The following is a 27,682-nucleotide window of genomic DNA, read 5'->3' on the forward strand; positions in this document are numbered from 1 at the left end:
TACCAGTAAATTCTCATATCATTAACCAGAAAGGAGCTCCAAACTGCTGCGCTTGTATTTGTAAACATTTGACTAACATTACAAACTCTATGGATGGATCAGTAACATGAACAACTTTGATGAAAACATATAGAAACACTTTCGCATGTCGAGATGTACATGATATGTGTGTGTGCTGGCGCTCTCTCCTTCATGAGCACAAGCGACACGTCAAGCAACTGCAAGCAGAGCTTGAAGGTAAACAAACAACGGCTTATTATAAACATCTTACCAATAATTAATTACACAGTTGCCAATACTAAGGAGCAAAAAAACGTTATTAGACTAACATCTAGCAGCTAAATGTGTCTGGAAAAATATTATGGCTTAGGCTATTATGGTAAAAGGCTATTATGTACATAAACCGCACAGACGTGAATGCGTCTGACTGTTCTGATTGGCTAAAGTAGACATCTTACGTCAGCATGTTCTAGACGTGCACACGCTCTTTCCGGCGATCTTCCTTCTGCATTCTCACAGCACAGCATTCCGGCAAATTACAGGTAATGTTACAACTTCTCTTTGCGGAAAATAGCCGGAACGAATTTACCGGTATTTTCAAAAATGGCCTGTTCACACATACACACCTTGAAAAATTGCCGGTAATTTTCCGGAAAGGTCTGTATGTGTGAAAGGGGCTAGTGATTTCAGTTGATGAAATCAACTTTCAGTTGACCTAGCCAATTCAGTTGATGTGGATAATTGGGAGTTCATGATGGTTAAGGGCCGAGAGGGAATTTGGCTAGGACTTTACGAGAAGTGCCATGGGATTTTTAACAACCACAGAGAGTCAGAACCCTGGTTTAACGTCTCATCAGAAATACGGTGCCCACTGACAGTATGGTGTCCCTTCCACCTTTACTGGGGTATCAGAACTCACACAGACTGCAGGTTGACCCCCTGCTGGCCTCACTAACACCACTTCCAGCAGCAATCCAGTTTTTCCATGTGGCCTCCCATCCAGGTACTGACCAGGCTGAGCCCTACTGAGCTTCAGTGAGCTGTGGCATGGATGAATGGGTGGGTGGACAAAAAGGCATTCAGAATGATTGTGAATGGATGGACAGTAAAGTATTTGACAAAGTAATAGCACTTTTGAAGGGGACATATTGTGCCACTTTTTGCAAGATGTAAAATGAGTCTTTGATGAAAGACAAGAGAAATTTCATCTCAACACATGACATACATATTTTTAATGCTCCTTTTAGACTAGACCAAATTGTGCTGTTCTGTCGCTTTAAATTAGAAATAAGTCAAAATAAGTGGCTCAGAAGTAGTCTGTGGAGACCACATTGTTCATTTGTGCATTCTACAACTTGATATTCATAATGCCTCTTAGTTGCTGGCCTTCTCATTGTCACGGAAACTATAATGACAGACAGCTGCGTCTCACTCAGGGCTTTTATAATGCTAATGAGGGAGGGATCTCCACTAATGGACTGGACTCAATCAAATGTCAATCAAAGTGTTTCTGCAGACTGTATTTATGTGTGTGAACATAAAAAAAAGGCATGAATTAAATTTAACCATTAGAAGCTGGCTATATTCACACACTGTGGCCACACAACTGTTTGCATAATATATATGCCCCCTATAGATGAGAATTTTATGGCTAATTTAGTTCGTTCCACTGATAAAAAGTGTTCAGAAAAATATTCATGACACAAATGAACAACCCGTTCAATTGTTACTGCACGTTATTTTATTGTCATGCATTATGTACATGATATTTACATATTTAGCTGTTTTGACACTGGGTTACAATGTAACCTGTTCACCTAATGTTTACATTTGTAATATTTATATTATTTGCTCATTAGTAACCTCATGCGCAAAGAGCAAATCGCAGTGTGCAAACGCATTAAGGGCGTGTCAAAATCAACTTTTGCTAATAAAAGGACAGAAAAATCCACTTTGCGCCGTGGCGCATGGTCTAAAAGGGTTGAGCTTATTTTCTTAATGAGCTATATGTGTGATTTGAGAATAAACCAATCAGAGTCTCATCTCCCATTACCTTTAAGATTCAGCTGCATCATGCCATAGCCCATTTGCTATCTACATTACAACTTTGAAAGTGGAAAAACTGAGCGTTTCATTAGATAAAAAACTGTTAAACAGAGCATCTGCAGTGTGAGAACGAGAGATAAGGCCTCTCATTATCTACTTTCACTTTCGCTCTTGTGAATAGGAAAACCTTGTACGCAAAGACATCAATTAGCCTCAATCAATAAATAATTAATTTAGTTTGTCAAGCACAAAGATTTGTTTCAAAACTATTTCTAAATTCAGTTCTAATTTCCTGCAAGTGAATAAATGAACAACAATAACGTGTGGTCAAAAAACAGAGTTATATCTAAATACACATGCTGTGCCCCATATAATCTAAAACCTGACAGGTGAGTAAATCTAAGCTTGATTTTAATAAAACAAATATAAATATGGATATAATAAATAATACTGCTAATAATAATAACATTATACAAAATCAAATTGTTATGAATAAACCCTAACCCTAAGTTGAACACTAAACTGAAAAAGCCCCCATCCCACCCCTCGTCAAAACGACTCTTGTTGACTAGCAAACTACAATTGCATAGTGCCTTGCGCCACATTGCACCGGGTGTATGATAGGACCCTAAATCTGTGTCTCATTTCGGTGTCTGCTACTGTCCACCAGGAATTGCATTTCGGTCATGGACGCATGCTTTGAGAGCCATTCTAAATCAATAAATGAAACATGCGGTTTTCCACAAAGGCAATTTCCACAAGTGCTGACATATAAGTGGCTAAACTGCCATTGGGCGGGTTAAAAGAACCAGACGTTCTGGCATAAAACAGACATTTTCAAAGCAGAATAACTGACTTTAGCATTGTTTTTCAGATAAACAAGAATGTTTACTTGGCATGTTTCTTAAATTAACATATTATAGTATATTTATGGTTTAGAAGAGTCAAAAACTTACATACAGCACCTTTAACTCTCTAGATCAGGGATGTCTAAACTCAGGCCTGGAGGGCTGGTGTCCTGTTGAGTTTAGCTCCAACCCTAATCAAACACACCTGAACCAGCTAATCAAAAAAATAAATTATATATATATATATATATATATATATATATATATATATATATATATATATATATATATATATATATATGCTTCAGCAAAGAATTGCTCTTTGGAGTAGTCATTAATTTGTCTTTATCTTACTGTTTCAGCCAAGCCACTTTCAAATGCCTTGTATGAAAACACACATCCAACGATGAACACTCTGTGCAATATCATCAGTCTATTTTCAAATCCCAGTAAATCATGCCCTGTCAGCTAGAATTGTCAACATAACTCAGCATTAATTCTCTCTTGTCTCTGAATCTTCAGTCCTTCACCACAGCGATTCCATTAACTTGGCTTAGTTTTATAAATCATTGCAGACATAATTCATCAGCCTTCTGTGTCTCTGTCCTCTTCATCATTAGATGCAGAAATCACAGTGAGAGCATGTCTGCCCGAGCACATCTTTATAAAGCCATTCATTATTTACAGGTAAACGGTGTCAAGACAACATTTCTTTTACATGGCCAGACTCTCTATCTCTGTCGACAGCTCAATACAGTGTGTCTACAGTACTGCCATGAAGCTCTAGAGTGATTGAGGATCTGTATCTGATCTATCTACCTCTAAATCTTAAAGTAGATGTTGCAGTAAACGCAAACGCTGTGCGCTGGGCCTAATCCAGGCTCTTCAACAGGGGATCTGTGATACTACTGCGGGGGGTCCACTAATTATTGTTTGATCTCAAACTATTTTTTGGAAGAAAGAAAATATGTCATGCAAAAAAATAAATAAATAAATAAATAAAATAATTAAGAGATTAAGTTAACTTCAACTAAAATAATATTCAAATACACACTTAAATAGTGAGAGTTTTTCTGTGTAATACAGAAAAAAAAAGATTTTAGTATTAAGTGAGCAAGATTTTAGACACACTATGCACACACTACTGATCGTTTGATATCTACGATAATTCAATAATCTATTCATGAAGTCAATCGCTTGCTTCTTGTTGAATCCAACATCATGAATGAATTATTTGAATGAACAAATCAGCAAATCGCTAATTAAGATGATTAAAAAGATTCATTTTGACAATACAGATGTAATAGAGGCAAGCTAGCAAAGTGCTATGCAGGTAAATCTTACTCCCCTGAACTCTAAAGGAGTTCTAATGACAGACACTACATGCCATGGTCTTTACCCTCTTAATTAGAGCAACTGACTCCTATGCAAAGAATCGCCGGTTTGATCCCAGCTAAGATTGACTTGGGTGAAGAAAGTCTGGTGGGTTACATGTGGACGGTCGTCCGGGATGGGAGTGAAGCTAAAGGGTGTGAGTGTAACGGAGGCTAGCTAGTAAAGCACTATGCAGGTAAACCTCACTCTGCTGACCTCTGAAGGTGCACTAATGACAGACGCAAGAGGCCATGGTCTTTGGCCTCTTTGTTACAGCAACCGACTCTCATGCAAAGAATCGCTGGTTTGATCCCAGCTCAGACCGACTTGGGTGAAGAAAGGCTGGTGGGTTACATGTGGGGGCTCGTCCGAGATGGGAGTGAAGCTAAAGGGGGTGAGTGTAACGGAGGCCAGCTAGCAAAGCGCTATGCCTTTAAACCTCACTCCGCTGACCTCTAAAGGTGCTCTAGCAACAGATGCTAGAGACCATGGTCTTTAGCTTCCTTGTAAGAGCAGCCAGCTCCCATGCAAAGAATCGCCGGTTTGATCCCAGCTCAGACGACTTGGGTGAAGAAGGCATGGTGGGTTACATGTGGGGACTCGTCCGGGATGGGAGTGAGGTTTTGTGGGGTTAGTGTAACGGAGGCCAGCAAGTGAAGTGCTATGCAGTAAACTTAACTCTGCTGACCTCTAAAGGTGCTCTAGCAACAGACACTAGGTCTTTAGCTTCCTTGTTAGATCAACTGACTCCTATGCAAAGAATTGCCAGTTTGATATGGGTTGGGTGCAATAGGAACGGTGGGTTACACAGATTTCACCCAGACAGGACTAGCACAAAAACACACATTACCTTTAATTTAATGATTAAACAAAGCTATATATTTTTGGCACACTAATAAGGAGGGAAAATAATTTGGGGTAAAATTTAAGCAGCAAAACGTGGTTGCCTTAAATAACAGTTTTTGCTATGCTGGTTGAAATTCTCTTCACATCCTGACAGCAATCAATAAATGATGCGAAAAGTGTAGGACCAAGAAAAGGTTATTCAAACAAAACATTCAGTCCGACCATTGTGATAGGCTGTCTTCTCTGCGCACTCCTTTCATATAGAAAGGATTATGTCATCAGCGCATTTACAGACACATTTCAGACAGTGAATGATCGATGTCAGTCAACTATCTTCATAAAGGGTTTTTATTCTGATCATTTTACAAGATGTATTTTTGTCTCCAGAATTTTTGTCTTCAGTCAAAATACCCATCAGATCATTAATTATACCCTGTTGAATGTCAATTTTGGTTTATTTAGCTGTTTTGAGCCTGTGCTTTACATGAAAATGAGCTGGTTCTCCAAGATCTCTTATTGGACCTGTAATGGAATTGCCAGCAATTTAATGAAAGGTTTGACAATCGTTGTGGAAATTTTCTTTAAACATTTGAAGTACATCAGCATTATTTACAGTATTGTTATTTTTATATTGTATGATATTTCATTTAATAACCACAATTATACTATTTAAATTTATTATTTTTATGAATAATAAAAATACAATGAAAATATCTAAAGTTACATAAAATGTAGTTTTCCCTAAAGATAGCAAAATATTTATTGATTTATTTTACTAGAGTTGCTATAGAATCAGAATCAGATAGAGCTTTATTGCCAGGTATGTTCACACATACGAGGAGTTTGTTTTCATGTCAGAGCTTCTACTACGCAACAAAATACAGAGACAGGAAAAAAAAGATAATAAATATATTAGAATAAAAATAAAAGTAGTGACTGCAAATATGCAAAGTGTGTGTATGTACAGGTAGTTTACTATATGCAACATTATATGTGCAGCTGAAACAAAGTATCTTTGTTTGAATAAAATCTAGTCAAGTATAAAGTATAGCACATTTTTGGTATTCCAATAATAACAATAACAAATTTAGATTTAGACACAGAATGGAGTTGACAGGCTTGATTAAGTTTAATTGAATTATTTCTGCCATTTCGTCTTCTTTTATTGTATCAGAAATACACCAACCCAACAAAGTATTGGAAATTATATCTATTTTAAATACACAATAAATTGATATACGAAACAGCATTCATTTGTTAAAGACTTGTAATTATTTATTAGAGTTAATGCAGTTTCATATCATATTTATAATAAATAAATCAAATGTAAATGCCCTCTATTAATATTGAAGTTACATTTGATTTGTGCTAGTGTTGCCATACAATAATGTCTTGAAATTTAGATACCATGATAACAAAGGATTACACACACTGATGTTACGAGATAGCCCTCTTTGTGTTTTACTAAACCTTTTTTTATTTCTTTTTTTATGCTAGCAAGATTTACTTTCTCTTCGCAAACTAAGCATTACAATTGATATTTCGGATTTAAGTTGTGACTTTAGGCCTACCTTGTAATAACCATTAGTACATTACATAAACCCTTATAATCACTTATCATATAAGCAATACTGTAAGGTTTTTTTTTCAGGGAGGGTGAAAGAGCATCTTTGTGACCCTGAGAAGCGCAGACAAAGGGCAGTTTCACAGACTGATGCGGAGTAAGACGGACATTGGTAAGCGACACGGCAATGATGCCAAGTGGGTCTCTCCTTTCTCTCTTGACCTGCCGTACGGTACATGAAAAGCCAGTTGTGCAGATCCAAAGAATTTCAAAGTTACCAGCAAATGAAAATGTCAGCAAGCTCTCATTTTAACCATGACAAGGCTTCTCGCATATCTTTCATAATGCTGTGCTTCCAATGAAGTTCCTGCACATACGAGATTAAGCTGATACTTGATATCATTGGCATTTCAGGGACAAATTAACATTTATGCACTGAGTTCCAATTTTTATGGCACATGGTTTATTATTTTTCGCTGTGGGAATTTTAGTGAACTTAACATTTAGCTCTAATGCTAACTGTTTTTTTTATAGTCTTTTTGCAGAGCAAAATGTCTGACGAACCTGTTTTATTGATATTATACTGAATGGACTGAAAGACCCGCCATTAAATTCTCCATTTGTGCTACAAAAGGCAGACATTTTCTACATTCCTAGCACTATTATCATTATTTCTGCTTAATAGTGCAACCAGAGAGCAGCTCAACAGAAAGTGCTCGTTGAGCTTTTGCAGTGGGATTGCTTTCAGGATAATATTGCCATGAGCACAGGCTGAATTTTATAAATCAAACGGTTGGATTCAGCTTCAAAACACCAAGAGGTTCCTCAGTCATTCAGTCTAATAACCAGAGTAAAGTTTTTTTTTCATCATTTTTTTGCTTTCACCATCAGTAGTAACAGGTTAGCACAAAAATACCATTGAAAATACTGGGGTAAAATAAACCATTTTAAAAATACTTTAAATACATGGCAAGGGGAAATGGAATTTAATGCAGTGCTTCTTGTCCAATCTGAGAACCACTTCTTATCGGATATCTAACAGGCACTGAAGATCACAGATTTTTAGAAAAATCAGATCTTAAACATGACAATTTTGTAATAGAAAGACAATTTATTGGAAGCCCTTGAGCTGATTGGGCTTAAAATGAAACGTCTGTGTATAGCCCATTCATATAATGTGTTAAATTGTTTTTTAACAGCTTAATTCAAGGTATTTGATTGGTGCAAAAACTTCTCAGAAATGTGAGAATTTTGGTTAAATGATACATGTTTGGTTTTGACTGTTGCTAAAAGCAACAGTCGATTCAGTTTAAAACCCTGCTGTTAATGTTGACTGACTGACTGACCAACTGACCGATATACTAACCCACTCTCTTCCCTAAACCCAGCCGATAGTGTATTCAAAATCAATCCAAAAAAAGAAAAGCTCTCACAGCAGCCTGATTTTCACCATGTTTAGACTTTATTATTTATTTGATTTATTTACTTGTTTGTTTTATTTTTGTCTTTTGATAATGTCTGACCTGCTTTCTAGAAACCGTTCTTCGCCAGACTCGAACCCCATCATCACGGTCAACTCTGCTCCGCTTCTCAGATCCTCTGACGTACGACAAAGTAGTAAGAGCAGAAAAGTCTTCCACACAGATGTAAGAGGTCAGCTGGTAAGCACGAATAGGAACGTGTCATACTGCCCTGCAGCATTCATTTTAAAGATTAAATGCAGCCATATGTTTCTCTGGGTATATAATTTGCGATCTCCAGAAATGTAAACATCTTACATATGTTACTAAGCTAAAAAAGAGACAGAGCTAAACATTGAGCCACCGTGTCGCCCTTTTGTCAGTGTACACTCTCAAATATAATCCTATTTTTATTGTTTACTAAATAATATTCGTATAAACACTTTTTCATATGTACGTTCTAAAAGATTGCATTTCATTTTGTCATAAATGTATCTGTTATGCTGAATAATAAGGAATTTTTATTTCAGCCATGATTTGAAATTGGCTTTTTACAAACTTCAAACGAAACATTAATGAAGACGCTGTGCATTAAATATGCTTTTCATGAATATAGAATCACTTTTGTAATTTAATCCAGACACTAAAATGTCTTTGACCTTTTTTTCTCACAAGGAGAATCATTTCAGCTGTGTCAAAAATATTTTGCATCACATTTCGAAACTAAGGACGCAAGGAGAAAAAGTGAAATTACTCTATGGATGCATTGCTACAGCTCATTTAGTCCTCTGGTTCCTTTGGAACCTTTGTGGGGCTACAAATTACAGTTTGATGTACAATTTGTTTCAAGGACAAGGGGCAGATCAATCGGCTATCTGGGAGCTGGAAATCACACAGCCGACACAAAAGCTGCGTGCTGTCAAAAATCTGAAAGGCAACAGCTTACTGAAACCCTTGAGACATGTCCTGAAGGTGTTTTTAAAACATTATCATTATTAAAACATAATTCATTCAATAGCACATATTTAAACAATTTCCAGACTCCTCAAATCATGCCTCATTTCCTGTGTGTTTAAAAGTCAATGTTGGGGCTCATTTTTCCAACATGCTGCATCACAATTCCTAAATTTATCCTAAACCCTATTTGAATATAATTAATGTGTCGCAAATCATAGTATGTTAAATTGAGTATTCCAAAGTTACCTGGCTGTTCTTCTATTTTACTATTATGTAATAATTTGAAGTGCACAACTGTACTCACTCTAATCACCACTATTGTCCATAATACATTTGTCTATTTGATTAAAACTACAAAAGCGGGAAAAAAGTGTTAACAAATGACAAACATGATGGATGAATGAGACTGACTATATAATGGAGAGGTTTTGGTAAAGATATTTGAATGACTGTTAAATAACATCTAACCTACTGGAAAATATTTCAAGTTTTCCATGTTCAATTTTATCTGCGACAACAATATGAACTTTTATTAAGACATGTTTGGTTATTAACTTCTGAATGTGCTATTATGCAAACACCTTTTTTTCAGCATGAAAGACCAATGGTGGATTACCTGCTTCAAGGTTTCTGCAGGTTACATCAAGTCAAATGTGAGACTTTTAAAGACCCTTTTAAGAGCATTATGAATTAAATTTTAGACTTATACAGGGCTAAACACTAATGAATATTTCTTAAGGCCTGGTTTGCCACGGCTGTAATTGTAATTGGGACTTGTGGAGCTGCGCATCAATTGATTTCTTCTTCAGTGTTTGGACTTTCAACAGTGAAATTTAAACTACACTGAAATGAACCAAACTGAAATTCAACTCTGAAAACTTGACTAACACAGTTTTAATTTACTTCTATACTTCTTTAAAAAAATGCATAGGGAATTTTTAATAAAGTAGTGTGCCCCAAAGCCTGCATACTATTCTGTTACACGCTTAAAGGTATGTTCTTTTTATTTACAAAAAAAGTAAATACTAGCAGTGCACAACAGAAATTCCTAACATATTGTTTCCTAACAGTCAAAAGGCTGTTATTATTGTTCTAGAAAAAGGTTAATCCTCCAACTGCTAAACTATGGCTTTAGGAATTGATGTTTACCCTGAATTTGAACAAAACCAGATATTCTTTAAAAGGCACTTGCACAATTTTACAAGTTTTTAGACCCCTTCTTCTTGTCACTTAATGGGGAGAATTCTATTTCCTAAAGCAATGTATTTTAATTAAAACATTGTTTTGATTATTAGTGTATTTGCATACTCACAGGCTGGGGTTGGGGTGTTGCTCAATGCTGTGTTCTTTTCTTTTGTTTGCATGTTTTTGTAAGCTTATGTGCATATCACAATATTTATTCTGGTATTTGGGATCATTTTAAGTCTGCTTGATGACCAAATAAAACTTATTTGACAAAAAAGTAACATACTATAAATAGGCATATTGGGATGCAGCAACAGTCTGTGGTTACTTCTAGCAACCCCGAAATCTGGATCCATGTGACACAATTAATGTTTCTTACCTCAAGATACACCACCCAGGGCATAACTAATGTGGCCACGAGAAGATCTGCCACCGCCAAGCTGACAATGAGGTAATTAGTGGTGGTCTGCAGCGCTTTCTCTCGGGAGACTGCCATACACACCAACACATTGCCGAAGACAATGACAAAGATGAGGAGAGTCAGGAGCATGGCATAGTAGTTATACTGATGCTTGGCCTCACAGCCTGTGCAGTTGAGGGCCCCGGTCCCATTGTCATAATAAGTGTCATTGTAGGGATACTCCGTGAGGAAATCCATGAGCTGTGGCCAGGGAAGAAGCCTGAAACTGAGAGACATAATTCACTGTCAGTCAATGCAACAAACAAAGGATGAAGGAAGCAGTAACACTCCAAGGCAAAAGGGAATGTTATTGATCAGAAGCTTCCCCATCATATCTTGAGTTGTCATTTAAAGCTAAATCTGGTCATTTCTACGCTTAAAAAATACTTTTAATTTAGGGTAAAAAACAGCTGTGTTTAGCAGAATTTTACCATGAAAAATATAGAAACATAAACTCCAAAATTTCTAAAACAAGCATATTGAACCTCAAACTACTGTGGGACATGTTTTACTACAGTATTTCATTAATTGCCAATGCTATGCATCAATGTTTTAAAGTACTGACATCGACACAAGGTAAATTTGTTGAACGTCACATGATGAACCAGTGCTAATCACAAAGAACATTTTCCACAAGCAAAAAAACAAACATAATATACAGAAGGAGCTCAGTTTCATTCAAACAACTAATAACTATCATTGTTACACACATGAAAATAAAATAATGTGATAAATATATATATATAAAACCCTTCAGAAATCACCAATTTATGCTGAACTTTCTTCTGTCAGCAGGTGGCGCTAACATGACTGTGACTCAATATTGGCATGCAGATGTCTTTAGGACTAGAATTTTTTTGAACGTGAATTTTCAGGCAGGTCAGACATTGTGTGGCTGACTTATAAGCCAGACTTCCTTCTGTCAGCAGGTGGCGCTATGACTGTGTCTCAATATTAACATGTAGATTTGTTCAAGTCAGGACTGTTATGAAACGTGTGAATTTTGAGGCATATGGGACAATGCAAGCTTGAGTTATAACAACTTCCTGTTTCGTGGCGAATCGTCAAAGTTTGTGAGCAAAGTTTGCGAACAAAAACTTTAGATCTTTTTAATTTAACATCTCCAAGGCTGTTTAGTGTTGATCAGATAAAATCCCTAGGAGGAGTTCGTTAAAATAAAACACCTGGAAATGGCACTTTTTCGGCACAGGAAGTTAAAAATATCTGACTTCCTGTTGGGTTTGAGATTTTTTGTAGGTATTGACAGGTTTTACATGTGTGCCAATTTTTGTACGTGTGTGTGAATTGTAGCTCAGGGGCCAGTCCATCAAAAGTGCATAGGTGGCGCTGTTGAGTAATTTTGCCATGCCCACTTCTAATACTATAAAAAATAATAATTTTCGCCACTTTGCACTTTCCAGGGCTCGGTGCCTAATTACTTCAAAAGACCAGTGTGATCAAATGATCATTATCCAGAAAATGATCATGTGTAGAATGGCTATAAATAAGGTTGATGTCGTGATCTCGTTCTTTTTGAGTATGCATGCGCATTAGCTCGGGCAACCTGAAAATATGCAGATTTTGTTTAATTCAGACATTTAGAAGTGAAACTTATGGGACAGTTGTTGTTTAATTTTAATTGGTGGTTTCAAATATGTAATGTAACCGTAAGCTTGGCAAACAGTTTTGGAGAATTTGATGTTTCCACATTCAGACAGAATGCCTGAGCATACAATTTTTCAAAGATGGTGGCTGAGTAAAATGACTTGCCTTAAAGTATAGGTCTCAAACTGAATTCCTGGTGGGTATTGACTACCAGACTACTAGACACTACTAGATCAGTTATGTTTGATTAGGGTTGGAGCAAAACTGTGGAGAGCTGCGGCCCTCCAGGAATTTAGACTTTGACCATATATATTAAGGAAACCTACTGTTAACCAGGTTACATATTTCTACTGTAGCATTTTTATCACCATTAAAATCACAGCAATTTTTTTTTACAGTGAAGGCTATGTTTGCTAATAAAAATCATTAATTAAAATGATGATGGTTTTCTACCAGACATCATTAACAATCTTTTTTTTTTTTTAAATAGTAAAATATATATATATTTTTTTGTAGCATTTTTGTTGTTGTTGGGAAAATCATCAGTTTTCCAATATATGTTATGCACACTGCAAAGCATAAGCATTAGTCAGTATTTTACTTCACAACTGTACTTAAAAGCAACGATTTACCCAAACATAAAAAATGTACTATTTATTCACCCTCAAGGCCTCTTTCTTACTCTTGAACACAAAAGATTCTCCACTGAAATCAACAATTGACATTCACAGTGTCCATGGTGGTCAGCCATTTACATCCACTGTATCCATTAAAGAACCATGAAAGATCATGAAAGATTCCACAATTCTTCAAACTATCTTCTGCTGTGTTTAACAAAAGAAAGAAATTTGAACATGTTTGTGGCAAGTGAATGGTGAGTAAATGATGACAGACGTTTGATTTTTGAGTGAACTATCCCTTTAAGTGCCTTATCTTAGAATTTTTATTTCAAGAGTTCACTCTAAGCTGAAGATTGATAATAAAGCATACATTGAATGTTGTCTTGGGAGAGAGCCCTGAGCTCAGAATATCCTTGAGCCCGGGGCTCCCTCCCGTTTGAAGGGCGAGAGGAGAGTTTGAGCTCAGGTAGGTCTTGAGAAGTTCACCTTCTTGTAAACGTGCTAAGATATATCTGCCTTAGAGTTGATTAAGATGCTATTTTAAAGTAGTCAATTTACTTATGGTGTATGTCTTTATATGGTGGGAAGAAACTGGGAAATCTGTGAAAACCCACTCGAACACAGGGAGAACATGCAAAACTAAAACATATTAGTGTAAAGGGGTCTTAGTCTTTAACCTCCCTTTTGGGAAATAGAAGGTCAAAGTCTGGGAAGAACTTAGTGGTCAACAGGATCAATACATTTGTAAGAAGTTGGAGTTGTACTGTAACCTGCATTGGTATCAAAGCATGAAGCCCTTTTAAAATCATCAGCAGCACCTTAAATTGTACAAGTTGCTAAATGGGACTACAGGTGACGTCGGAGACATTATACGCCATTGAGCTGAACTGGTCTGGAGCACAGCTCGCTTGCGCTGGGCATTTTGATTTGTCTGTTATAAAATATTTTCATGAATAGTATTTTATAGTTTGTAGTAATTTTATAATTGGTAGCTCATATTGTGTGTAGATAATGCCTTCACATGTAAAGACTATCAAGACAGATTAATTTGTTGATCATTTATTTTAATTAAACAATATTATGAATAAACTGCTTATCAGTGGAGTCTGTCTCTTTCCTGCTTTCAGTAATGCAAACATGTGAATAAAAGTGTAAAAGTACATGTTAACTGTCATTTTAATGCGATCAATAGATTTTTCGTCTTTTTTTCTTCATCTGAACACATTTAACTCTGTCATAACTGCAATATTTACACTCCTCCATAAAATGAAGAGCAGATGTGACTGTATGGGCTGCTTTTTGCTGTATTTTGTGACATAAAAAGAATATTAAATGTTGTTCTCGATCTATAATGGGATTTGTAGGCTTTTGATAGACTTGTCTCTCACGACTCATTTCTGTCGTCTGTTAAGGTAAGCAGGCTGTATGCATGCGAGCAATACACTTATTTAAATATGTCTAATGCTATGTAGGCACATTTATACACACAGTTTTAAAACTTTTACAACAACCGTAAAGCAAAACAGATGTATTTCCCACGTAAAAATGATCCAAAAGGCACATTGGTCTATGTGTTTTTGAGTATTTAATTGTTTATAATATATAGTGTAGATAATATATTAATAAACAATGAGATTAACTCTGTCATGCAGCATATTTCTAAAAATAAGCTAGAAAAGTAGTCTGTAGCAGGGCGGTGCTGATGTCACAGGCGAGTGCCCTCTGTAGTCTGTTTATAGCCTAATGTTAGCTTTTCAGCTCTTGCATTTGCATTTAAGATCCAACAGTGCTAAAAACTTGTATTTTTGCATGAGGATTATCCGGCTGGACAAAACGTGTAATGAACAGTGTTTGAACACAGAGCTTATTAATTGCAATCTTCAAAAAGCCTATGGGAAAATTCTATAGGGATTTTATTGAGGAAACCAGTTTTATACTAGCAGCCGATTAGCCTACAAAGTGACGTCATAGTTCCTCCACTCTTTGGGTACAGGTTTCTAACAATCTTCAAAACATATTTTTTTATTGGTTAACACAAGACTCATAAACTCATAACTTTTTTAAACAAGTAAAAAGGAGTACTGAAAATAATGAAAGAATACAATTTTTGGTGAACTATAGCTTTAATTTCTTAACACATGTTCCCAGAAGTTACATCCTTTAACGGTCCATGTTACTTTTTGTGTTTATTTTTGGTTTGTACTAGTCTACATGGTATATTTTAGTATTTTCATATATTTGCACAATAAGTGTACACTCAAAATTAATTTTTTTACTTGTTCAAACTACTGTACTTAATTAAAATGAGCTGAAACAACACAATTCTTGAGATTTCATTGGGACAACTTTTTTTTTTTGTTTAATCCACATTAATTGTTAAAAGTGTTAAGTTAACTTAATGATTTATGTTAGGACAATATGAATGAATTGTTGCATGAATGAATTAGGCAATTTTAATAATATTTTTATCTTTAATAATGTTGTTCATTAAAGGTCTAGTATACTTGTAATAAAATTGAAGAGAAGAAAAAAAAAGATTTCTGGAAAAAAAATATATACTAAAGGGCTCTGCTTTCAATTTCCTCTGCTATCCAAGAATAATAGATTCAATTCATTTTCTCTTTTATGCTTAACTCATGGAACAGAACTAAGCTTGACAGAATTGAAGAGTCCCTAGTGAGGGGTCATTTATTTAACATGACATGTTTTGTGACTGTTTAATAAAAGATTCAATATCATACAGTTACAAAAGCAGCAAGACACCAAGGAAAAGAAAATTAATGAGAACAGGGAATCACATGCACATGAGCACAATGTGTTTGACATTGAGCATTGTGAAAGAACAATCAACGCGCAACATTCATCGAACACGCTCAAAATCACACCCGTCTTCATTTGCCCTGCATAATATTTGAGGCATTACTGAATATATCTGCCATCCTTCCACCATTCTCTCCTCTAAGCTCCATAACATTGGACAGCTGCTGAAACAGAATTGATTTTTCTGTGTGAATAGTGGCATAATAGCTGTCTTGTATTGATTTGGAATTTACACAGCAAGATCTATTCTTCCTCCAAAATCAACATCTCAAACTGACAGGAAAGAGCTACGAGACTGAAGATACGAGCATAGGGAGGCAATTCTCATGTGTAATTAAAACTGTGCAGGATTTAATGAAAGACTATTTGAATGCCACATTAAATATATTGTATATGAAGTTTTCTGTGTATTTTGTCCTGTAATTTAAGGGATTTTGAACAAGAGAGTGCTAGGAGTTGTGTGGAAATAAAATAATTAACAAAATTGTACGGTGTATATATATATATATATATATATATATATATATATATATATATATATATATATATATATATATATATATATATATATATGTGTGTATATATATATATATATATATATATATATATATATATATATATATATATATATATATATATATATGGAGGGTGTGCAGGAGCCAATCAGCAATCAATATATACTGATGGATCTCTGAGGAAGGGGCTTGAACCAGGCATACATTTCTACAGATGTTGTGTGATTCAAACATTTAGAAATGAACTAAAGACACAATAGCTGTTTAATTTTATTGTTGACTCTTGCTATAAAATTTAATTGTAAGCTTGGCAGGCAATTTTAGAGAATTTGATGTTTTCCCATTCAGACAGAATGCCCAAGCATATTGCCTTAAAGCAAAGAGCATAGAATCACCAAGAGGCAACACTCTGTGACTATTTGGCAAACAGCCACTAGTTACCACTAGTGTCACAGGCCACCATTTTGAAATGAAAATTCCAATAGGACAACAGCACGGATAACGCTAGACAGAATGATTTAAAATATTGGGTTAGATTTGAGTAAAAATATGACATGTCAGTATTCATTTGTATTATACCAATGAGTAAACTATTAAATTAAAGTGGTTTAAAGTAATTTTATCACTAACGTAATATTAAAAGTACTGATGATCACCACGTTGTGATTGTAAGTGTTTTGTTGTCATCTTTCAGGTTGTATTTCAGCTATAACATGCTTTTAAAAAACAAACAAACAAACAAAACAGCTGCTTGTCATCGTGACTGCAATAAGATCCAATTAATGTCACGCCAAAATGTCATTGCTTTCACGCCAAAATGGCGGAATGACAAGGCTGTTGCTCGGTGCAGCTGTTGCAATGGATCATTCTATTGAGTAGCGCCTCTTGGTAATTCTAAGCTCTTAGCTTAAAGGTTTTGATCGTTTTTAACAGTTTTGATCACAGTTCGAAATGAATGCGCTTCTCTTAAATTTTGTAGTTAGTAACTCACATGTGCTGCACAGGATGAGGACTGTTAATGGCGGACAAGAATCTGTAAAATTAGAAAAAATATTCATCAATCGTGCCACAAAATCAAGTTTTAAAAAATATAGTAAATTTAAAGTAAAATCGACAGTTTATGTTTAAAAATTTTCAGAGCTCCATGTGGTCAGCAGCTTTCCCCCGGCCAGACCATCTCAGGACCTGCCGCTGGATCGCATCTCTTGCATCTCTTGTCGTTAAAAACATGATATATAATTAATCTTTAATGTATCTAATGGTCAGTCTTTTGTAGTTTTGGACCTATCATTTGTTCCTAGGTGTATTTTTTGACAGATCGCAAGATAAGTATCATAATAATTTATGACCATAAATAACGTAAATTTTAATTGTTCCTGTATGTTTGGCTGATTTTTTTTGTTTAAAAGAAGGAAAATAAACCAGAATGTTCCCTTATGTGACTTGATGTTTTATATATATATATATATATATATATATATATATATATATATATATATATATATATATATATATATATATATATATATATTGTTTGTATTGTTTGGGTTTTTACCAAAATCTGGTTTAATTACATGTCAACAGCTCCTTTAGATATTTTTTCCCCTAAAATAAATAAATAAATAAAAATTGTGTGTTGAATAATTTCTTCCCTCACTGTATAAAACAATCAAACATTCATACCTGTCAACATAAATAATAGATACCCTCATTCATTCAGAACAAAGATGAAACTTTTTTTTTTTTTTTTAAAGATACAAGATTATGCAGATGAAATGATATTACACTGCGCTGTATTGTTTCAGCATTGATATTGCAATGTGCAATAGTCACATCGCAGCATCTACAATGTTGAATCAGCATTATTAATGACCAGAATTAGGAAAACACTCATGATTTGTGGTGTTTTTGAAACGTTTCACCATAAAGTTACCAAAACATTTATTATTTATATTTGTTTTTTATCATTTAATTCAGCTTAAAAATATTCAGGCATAGAAAATTGCATTTCTAACTAAAGATTAATTGCATTTATAAAGGTGTTATTTTACATTTGATTATTAAATATTGCTGGACTTTAAAAAAAATCATAAAGCAATGTACACTGTAAAAAGCAATAGCTGTTCTCACTAATAAAATTAAGTGCAGTTTACTAATTAAAAATAAGTTTGTTCACCTTACAATATTGAAACATGTAATCCTAACTTTTTAGCACATTTAATTACAAATACAATGACTTACAATAATATCTATTTACAACTTTTGAGTGGTCATTTGTCAAAAGAATGTTAATGATAGAGAATGTTGATGAGGCAACAGAGGAAACATGACGTTCAGTGGGTAGCGCTGTCACTTCAAAGAAAGAAGGACGCTGGTTTGAGCCCCGGCTGGGTCATTTGGCATTTCTGTGTGGAGTTAGGTAAATTAGATAAGCTAAATTGTCTGTAGTGTATGTGTGTGTATGTCCTGGTCTTCCAGGTTGGAGGTTGACAGCTAAAAACCCACCTTGTAAAAACTAGTTGTTACGATACACTAACATGGTGCAGCTAAATATCAACTTTGATATAAATTAAGAGTAATAAAGAGTAAGTAAAGTGTAATTTGTTTTGGTCTTTACTTAAATGTTTTAGTTCAGCTTACTTGATCATTGTAAAACAATCGGTTTCTTAATATTTTCCTAGTAATGTGAACAATAAGAAGTTAACACAATTAATTATTTTAAGTTAATGATACTGAAGTTTAATTTATTGAGAAGTTATGAATATGCTGTTAAGTGAGTTAAGCTCACAATTGAGCTCGACATTAATACTACTTTACTTGTAGATGCACACACCGAATCACTTTCAAAATCAAACCAGTGAATTCTTTCCAATAAACATGCTAAAATTACATGTTCAAAATCGCAATCTAGAAAACTAAAATATCACAATGTCAGTTTCTTTTCAATATCATTTAGGCCTACTACGCAGTTACCTAGTTGTTTAGCTGGGACTACTTTCAGGTGCTACATAATATCATTGTGCCTGCATTCATGATGGTTCCTTGATTAGAAAAAAATATAAAAATGATTGGAACTCTTTTTTATTTAATTATTTTATTTATTTATTTTTTTTAAGAGAGAGAGGAAGAAAGAGAGAGAGAAGAGAGAGAGAGAGAGATGCTAATGATCTAATCCGATTAAATGATTTATGTTAGTTAAAAGTGCTCCCATCCGACCTGGAGATCTTCTGAATGAATTGAAAAAAAAAAAGGTAAAACTCAACTGTTGTAAAATAAGCTATTCAAAAAAATGTGAGTTTTTCTTTACCAACAAGACAAATTACCAACAAGAATGGAAAAAAACAAACAGCCTTTTACTGAAACAATCTCAGTGTCAAAGTGTCATTTTTTTTTTTAGCAAGAATCTATATTGGCTGGCCTCCACCTGTGCAGCATTACATTTGTAAATGTGTGTGTCGATGGTGTCACCGACTCAATGGAGCAAGTCAAAGCCAATGATTGATGTATAATGGCAAAATGATGTCTGTGTCAAACACAAAAGAGCAGACCCTCCATTTGGCTTTGACCAACAACAATCAATGAACCACACAGCGTCTAGCTTTATCTCAGAGCCACTCATCTAAATTGCTTGTTTTGCACATATCCATTCTTAGATGATAAGGAAGAAATCATTACAAGAGAGAGGGAATGGTAACATTTTCTGTTATTAGAAGATTTTGTAAGCATTATTTGTATATTGTTCATGTTGAGCCAATTTATAGTATACTTTCAAATATAATATAATATAATATAATATAATATAATATAATATAATATAATATAATATAATATAATATAATATAATATAATAATCAGGACAAATTTTTGCAGGAACATGCTGTTGTAAAAAAATAAATGAATGAAAAGAAGAGAGAACCCAGTCCAGAAGACTCGGAACAAGCAGAATTCCTTTATTGAGACGTGTTGGTTAATCTGCAGTCATACAGCGTCTTCAAGGTGTTCAATGTGTCTGCAAGAGCCTACTAGAGGTCCGCAGTCTGCAAGTTCTTTCACAAGTCTCTCACAAGTCTCACACAAGTCTGAATTAGTCAAAGATTTCATGTCTATATTGTGTTCTTAGGAGGAGGGGATTTGGCTAAACAAAGCATGCAAATTAAGGGTTGGAGTCAGCATGGTAAACTGCTCTTTCAGCCTTGATCTTATCATGTTCTGGAGACAGAAACCTCCTGACCATTTGATTGAAAAGAGAAAACAATAGACACCCCATGCTGTGAAACTGATAATTGCATCACTTTGGCTTAGCCTGTAGTCAGCAAGGCAAAAGTTAAATGACCCTCCTAGCTGGCATGTCAATGAAATAAAATAATTAAAAACCAGAGAATATAACTTTTTAGTTATACGTAGATTATTGTTAATTTGAAATTAGATTATAAAAATTTATATTTCCACATGCCAAACCCGGCACATCTGAAATCTGATTTAGCACCTCATTTTACCGATCCCCCTCCTCAACCGATCTCTCCGCTGTCCACTGTTCACTTTCGCTTTCTTTCGTGAAACCCCTACCCGGCTCACTTTCATCTGTGGAATCACTCTACCATCCACTGCATCAACAACAACAATGTATATAATAATGTAATTTTTGTTAGATTTTGAAATTTTCAAATAATAAAAAATTTAGGGCTAAGATATTCATTTATTAATTAATTTTCTTTTTGGCTTAGTCCCCCCATCAATCCGGGGTCGCCACAGCAGATTGAACCGCCAACTTATCCAGCACATTTCTATTCCAGTCGCAACCTATCTCTGGGAAACATCCACACACACTCATACACTACGGACAATTAAGCCTACCAAATTCATCTGTACCACATGTCTTTGGACTGTGCGGAAACCGGAGCACCCGGAGGAAACCCACGCGAACACAGAGAGAACATGCAAACTCCACACAGAAACGCTAACTGACCCAGCCAAGGCTCGAACCAGCAACCTTCTTGCTGTGAGGGAACAGAACTACCTACTACAATTTTTTTTTTTTTTTCTGGTGTGGCCATAGGAAAATTTGATACAGTATATACTTTATGTTGAGCCCTAAAAAGACATGTGAAATAATAACTGATTGCAATGCAATACAATGTAACCACTACCGATTTAATTATGCTTACTGAGCAAAATATAAATCAAGTAATTTTAGCATGCAAAATCAATTTATATGAAAAATATATTTTCCCAAAAAACAAAGTTGTGGCTATTGAAAATGGTGAGAGGCTAGTAATGTTGAAAATCTACTAGCCACAGTGGGTGGGGATTAAAAAAAAGTTAATGTCAAACCCTGATTATGATTTGCAGCAAAAAAAAAAAAAAAGGTGTAAGCGTCAAAATTTAGATTGTTTTTTGCTTTCATGCCAAAAATCTTAAGCATGTTCCATGGAGATATTCAGTAAATGTTCTACACCAAAACTTGACAATGAGCTAAAAAAAAATTTGGCTTTCATTTATTTATTTTTATCTTTGACTCTGGGGTGACATGGTGGCTCAGTGGTTAGCATTGTTGTCTCACAGCAAGAAGGTTGCTGGTTCGAGTCAATTCAATTCATCTTAATTTGTATAACTCTTTTACAATGTAGATTGTGTCAAAGCAGCTTCACATAAAAGATCATTGTAAATTGAAACACTTTAGTTCAGTTTTTTTAGTGTTTAAGTTCAGTTCAGTTCAGTTCAGTGTGGTTTAATAATCACAACTGAAGGTCTAAATACTGGATAGCAAATCCATCGATGCGTAGCTCTACCGATCCCAAACCATGCAAGCTAGTGGCAACAGCGGAAAGGAAAAAAAAAAAAAACTTCATCAATTGGCGAAAGGGAAGAAAAAAACATTGAGAGAAACCCGACTTAGATTTCCCCACTGGAGTCCCACTGGATCAGTTGTCATTTTTGTGTGGAGTTTGCATATGTTTCTTGTGTTGGCACGGGTTTCCTACAGGTGCTCTGGTTTATCGCACAGTTCAAAGACATGCACTATAGGTGAATTGGATGAACTAAATTGGGCGTAGTGTAGGAGTGTTTGTTTGAATGTAAGAGTGTATGTGTGTTTTTGTCACACAACCAGCGATCGCTTTCCAGAGATCGCTGGTTCTCACACAAACTTCAGGACTACACTTCTGCATTTCCTGGACTACATTTTCATACATGCACTGCTCCCAGACACCCATGCTCACACATCTATCCTGATTACAATCACCAGCTGAACCTTGTCACAGACTGATAGCCTACCATACATAAACCACTCATGAACTCATCCTGTTTGCAGAGTCTTGTTAGCTGTACCAGTAGCATTACGAAGCGTTTTCCCTGTCTCGTTTCTCCGTGTTAGAGCCTAGCCTTGTTTACCTTTGTTCTCCTGTTTAGCCACCTGCCCTTTGACCTGTTGCCTATTTATACCGACTACAATTCTGGACTACCTTAATATACCCGTTTGCACCTGTATGACCACTGCTTGCCTGACGCTAAATAAACCTGCATATTGGATCTTACCTCCTGTTGTCCTCTGTCACTCCACCCAGTCGTTACAGTTTTCCAGCACTGGGTTGCAGATAGAATGGCATTCTCGGTGTAAAACATATGCTGGATAAGTTGGTGGTTCATTCCCTTAATGCAGGGATGTCATAATCAAGTCAAATATTAAAGAGGGCCAAAAAAACTAATTTGCTACAAGCCGAGGGCCAGACTGGTTCAATGTTTATTAAAAAAAATATTGAAATGATTGCATATAACCTATTGAACCGAGACCAATGACAGTGCATATTATTTAATGATCAAATTAATAAAGCAATATTTTCTTATGGCTTCGTCAGTAATTTCAAGATTTATTTATTTTTTTTCAAAAGGCACAAAGAAAAATCATTCCAGATCTGACCCGCGGGCCTTGACTTTGACATATGTATCCTAATGAATACTGGGACTAAGCCAAAGGAAAATGTATGAATATTTTTGGTATGAATATTTTACTCTCAAATTCCAAATTTAAATAGTAGTATCTCAGCCAAATATTGTCCTATATCTTAATAAATTATGCATGAATTGAAAGCTTATTTATTTATTTACTTATTTTATTTATACATTTTTAGATGATGCATGAATTAAAATTTTCCAAAAATGGGCGCTTTTGACTGGTTTTATGGTACAGGGATTGTTTATATATATATATATATATATATATATATATATATATATATATATATATATATATATATATATATATATATATATATATATATATATATAGCTGATTGTTTATATATATATATATATATATATATATAATTTTTTTTTTTTTTTTACAGAAAACATTTGTATTAATTATATCAGTTTAAAACATCGCTGTTGTTGTGCTACTTCATATTTTTGCAAAATTGTAGATTTTTAATGAATAGAATGTTCAAAAGAACCAACATAATATATTCTATTTAAATGAACAATAGCTATGGGCAGGTTTGACAACTGTTTACATCAATACTACACACGTATTATGCTAATCCATGTGTGTCCTTGATCTTTATGTTGTGATTGGCAGGTCAGTGTGTTTCAGTGCTCCAGGCATAAAGTATGTTCTGTTATCAGGGTGCGACTGTTGCCTCTCTGCCCTTTGCCTCATGGGAAATCTAGGTGAGGACAGAGATACAATAAGCTTTCGAATTAAAATAATGTTGGAAAGGGACAAGGTGATTTCAGCCTTTGCTAGGAAACAATTAGTCTCAAAGATCTTTCCCCAATCAATAGCATGTGACACTTTAAACTGAATGAAACTGAATGGTTTCCAGCGGCACAGAGGAGCTGATTAGCTGTCCAATACATCTCAGTTTAGCAGGATACAGTATGTGACATGTTTTTTATAGGGCCATGTTTGCGGGCAGCGCATGATCGCGAACACATAAATGAGAACAGACTTCCAGACAAACCAGCCGCTGGTAAAGTATCACAAGACACAGCAGGACTAAATCCAGAAATAGGAAACTACTGAAAAAGAAAAGGCAATTTCAGTGTCATTTTCTTCATATCCGCCCCCGCCCACTATGAAAGTGGTCTTTTCGTGATACGCACTTGAACAGATGATGGGGAAGAAAAATTGTATTGCAATTTCTGCAGGCACAGCATCATTCAACTCCATCTCACAGCAGCTAATACGTGCAGGCCGTGGCATTGGCCTGAGATGGAGGATATCTTATTGCAGAAGTCATGTATCCAATGGAGATATATTGGGTTGTGAAATTAATCGAGAAGGTCTCTTTTCAACGCTCCATGGTAACGGTCATTTTTAACGTTGATTCAGTTTTAGTAGTAACCCTTAAAACCCCCCAAATTCCGTAAAAATGCTAAACATTTCAGAGTCAATTAAAGCAGTGACACTGTGTTCTCCCCCGTCTTCTTTAAATTAGTAAAAGAAAGAGGAATAGGCTACATATTGTATTCATCCAATACTGCATAGAGAGGAAGGATGCTGGATTATCTAATTTTTTTATTATATTATTATATTTTACTATTACATTCATTTACTATTATAATAAATGCAAAGTTTATTTAAGGAAATCAGTGGATTTTTGAAACTGCTTGTAATACTTCACACATTTCCGTAAACAAATCCTGAACAGAGTCTGGCAGAATGTCCAATATGGACACACACACCAAACAGCAGCAGGGGAGAGGTGCATCATTTACAGAATCCAGCATAGGGGTTCTCAAGTGTCCGCCACGCTCTGTTTTTATATTATGCACTGGGTTTGTCATTAAGTGATCTGTGCTCAAGGCTCAATGGCATTCTGTATTTTGCCTTTCACTTGTATAGTGGTCTCAATTGTCAAGACATATCTCAAAACCATATTCAGATGGAAAAAACTGAAAAAAAAATTATCCCGATTGAAATTTTATATTACAGATGAACGTTTCAGATGCATTGTGTTATCATGATTGACAGGTTGAATTTATTTTTTAGCAAAACACTCAATGGCCACTTTATTAGGTACACCTTACAAGTACTGTGTTAAACACCCCTTTTCCTTCAGAACGTTCGAGGTTACTAAAGTAACCCTTCGTTCCCCGAGGAGGGGAACGGAAGCACTATAAGTGGATTTGATTGTAAAATCCACGCATTGGGAGGTTCGGTTCAGAAGCTACTCGTCTGAAAGAGTATTGAACGGGCCAATTAAGAATGAATTGGCAGCGCAAGCCTGCGCAGGTGAGCGGCATAAGCAATCAACTGAGTATATAAGCTCACCTGGCGCCAGCAGACGCTATCCTTTTTAAGCTGAAGAGACTTTCAACAGCTAAGGGACAGTCATTATGGCGACGGAGTATAGTGCTTCCGTTCCCCTCCTCGGGGAACGAAGGGTTACTTTAGTAACCTCGAACGTTCCCCTTCGGGGGGAACTTCAGCACTATAAGTGGATTTGATTGTAAAATCCACGCATTGGGAGCCCATTGAAAGCGCCATAATGACTGCACCTTACCAACACCCCCGATGAGGAGATAGTCAAGCAAGCGTGACGCACCCACATCATGGGGGGCGCGGTCCTCCAACGTGTCCCTGGCCCTAATTTATCCTACTTCAACAGAAGTTTTACGGATTTATATATATTTTTTGGGAAGTCGTGAGCATCTAGATAATTCTAGGAAAATACGACAGTACGTTGGGAAGCGTGCAATCCCGATAGGGAGGACGCTGCGGAGGCCATCCGTTACCCAAGGGGGGATAGATGGCAGAATTTACATATGGACTAGCCCTAAAAGGGGGAGTACGCATAGCAAAAGAGTGGTTAGCGGGGAGGGAAGACACGGGTCCGCCCAGGGGGGGGACTTAACCGTGGCGGAATAAGCATATGGGATCGCCTAGTGGGGATCACTCATAGCAGGCACCTTTACCCAAAACGCGGGCTGACCAGCGGGCAGACCTACAACGTAGTGGGCCAGCAAGTGACTCCTCCGCTGAGTCAGTGCTGGGGGCCACGGAGGAATCTGCAGGGCTCACCTGACGGGGAACTTTACTGACAGATAAAAAGGCGCACGTATCTCCGTGTTAGGGAAAATGGCGCAGCAAGCGTGTTTCAACACCCTACCGAATTGTTTCCTCAATCACCAAGGGTTACCTAATACCCTTGAGGAAAACCGGCTCCACTCGCAGATTGTAAAACCTTGCAAATGTGTTGGGTGTCACCCAGCCCGCAGCTCTACAGATGTCTGTTAGAGGGGCGCCGCGTGCGCGCGCTCGAGAGGATGCGAAGCTCCGAGTGGAGTGCGCACGCGCTCTCGGGGGACGCGGCTCATCTCGGCTCTGATAGTGAAAGAAAGGCATCCACAATCTAGTGGGAACTTATTTCGGTACGGCACTTCCCTGCTGCCGACCGCTATAACAGACGAAGAGCTGCTCAGATGATCTAAACTCTGAGTGCGGTCCGGATAATACGCAAAACGCGAACTGGACAATAAGAAGGGCTGGGTCTGCCTCCTCCGAGGGCAGCGCTTGCAGGCTCACTACCTCGTATTAAAACGGAGTGGTAGGAACCTTGGGCACATATCGCGGGCGGGGTCTCAGGACGTGAGAGAAGCCAGCCCAATTACAGGCACGAGTCACTGACCGAAAAATGCCTCCGGGTCCCCGACCCTCTAATCGATATCAACGCGACCAGCAGAGCTGTCTTCAGGGACAGAAAGATACTGAGTCGAGGATCGAAGGGATCTGACGCGGCTTGTGTAGCGAGGGCGAGATCCTAAGAGGGCATGAGAGGGGGCGGGGTGGATTAATTCGCTTAACGCCCCTGAGGAACCGGATGATGAGGTTATGCGTTCCCACGGTGCTGCCAGCCACCGCGTTATGAGAGCGGAGATGGCAGCCACGTAACCTTGAGTGTGGAGGGCGACAGCCTGCTCTCCAACTTCTCTCGGCGTAAAGAAAGCACAACGCTGATCTGGCAAATTACGGGGGTCTTCTCAGCGAGAGACACACCATTCAGTGAATAGACTCCACGTCAGGGCATAGGCGCGCTCGGGGAGGGGGCTCTAGCCCGAGTGACGGTATTAGCCACCGCAATCGGAGGTTACCTAAGTCTTCCTCGCGTCTAAAATCTCTTCAAAGATCGGCGAGGGTGCCAGGTGGTGCCCTGTCCCTGAGAGAGTAGGTGCTCTCTCGAAGGGACTGCCAGGGGAGGGCTATCGCAAGGGAGAGCTCTGACATCCAGGTCCGGTTGAGCCAGAGGGGCGCAACCAGCAACCTGTTCCTCGTCCTCCCTGACCTTGCACAGTAACTGCGCGAGCAGGCTCACTGGGGGAAACGCGTATTTGCGCGTGCCCCGAGGCCAGCTGTAAGCCAGTGCATCCGTGCCGAGAGCACTC

General features: G+C 36.8%; 1 protein-coding gene across 3 annotated transcripts in view; it reads right to left on the minus strand.

Annotated features, from left to right (window-relative positions):
- The window catches only part of drd2b (dopamine receptor D2b), a 97,815-nt gene that overhangs the window by 21,308 nt on the left and 48,825 nt on the right, over positions 1-27,682 (minus strand). Inside the window, exons 2-3 of one of the 3 annotated variants that reach the window (XM_073949947.1) lie at positions 17,292-17,333; positions 10,660-10,966 (exon numbers count right to left, since the gene is read on the minus strand). In XM_073949947.1, the coding sequence (XP_073806048.1) occupies positions 10,660-10,938 (279 nt within the window). In that variant the 5' untranslated portion in view covers positions 10,939-10,966; positions 17,292-17,333. 3 annotated transcript variants of the gene reach the window in all.

This window comes from Danio rerio, chromosome 5, assembly GCF_049306965.1.
Source record: "Danio rerio strain Tuebingen ecotype United States chromosome 5, GRCz12tu, whole genome shotgun sequence".
Taxonomy (NCBI): Eukaryota; Metazoa; Chordata; class Actinopteri; order Cypriniformes; family Danionidae; genus Danio; species Danio rerio.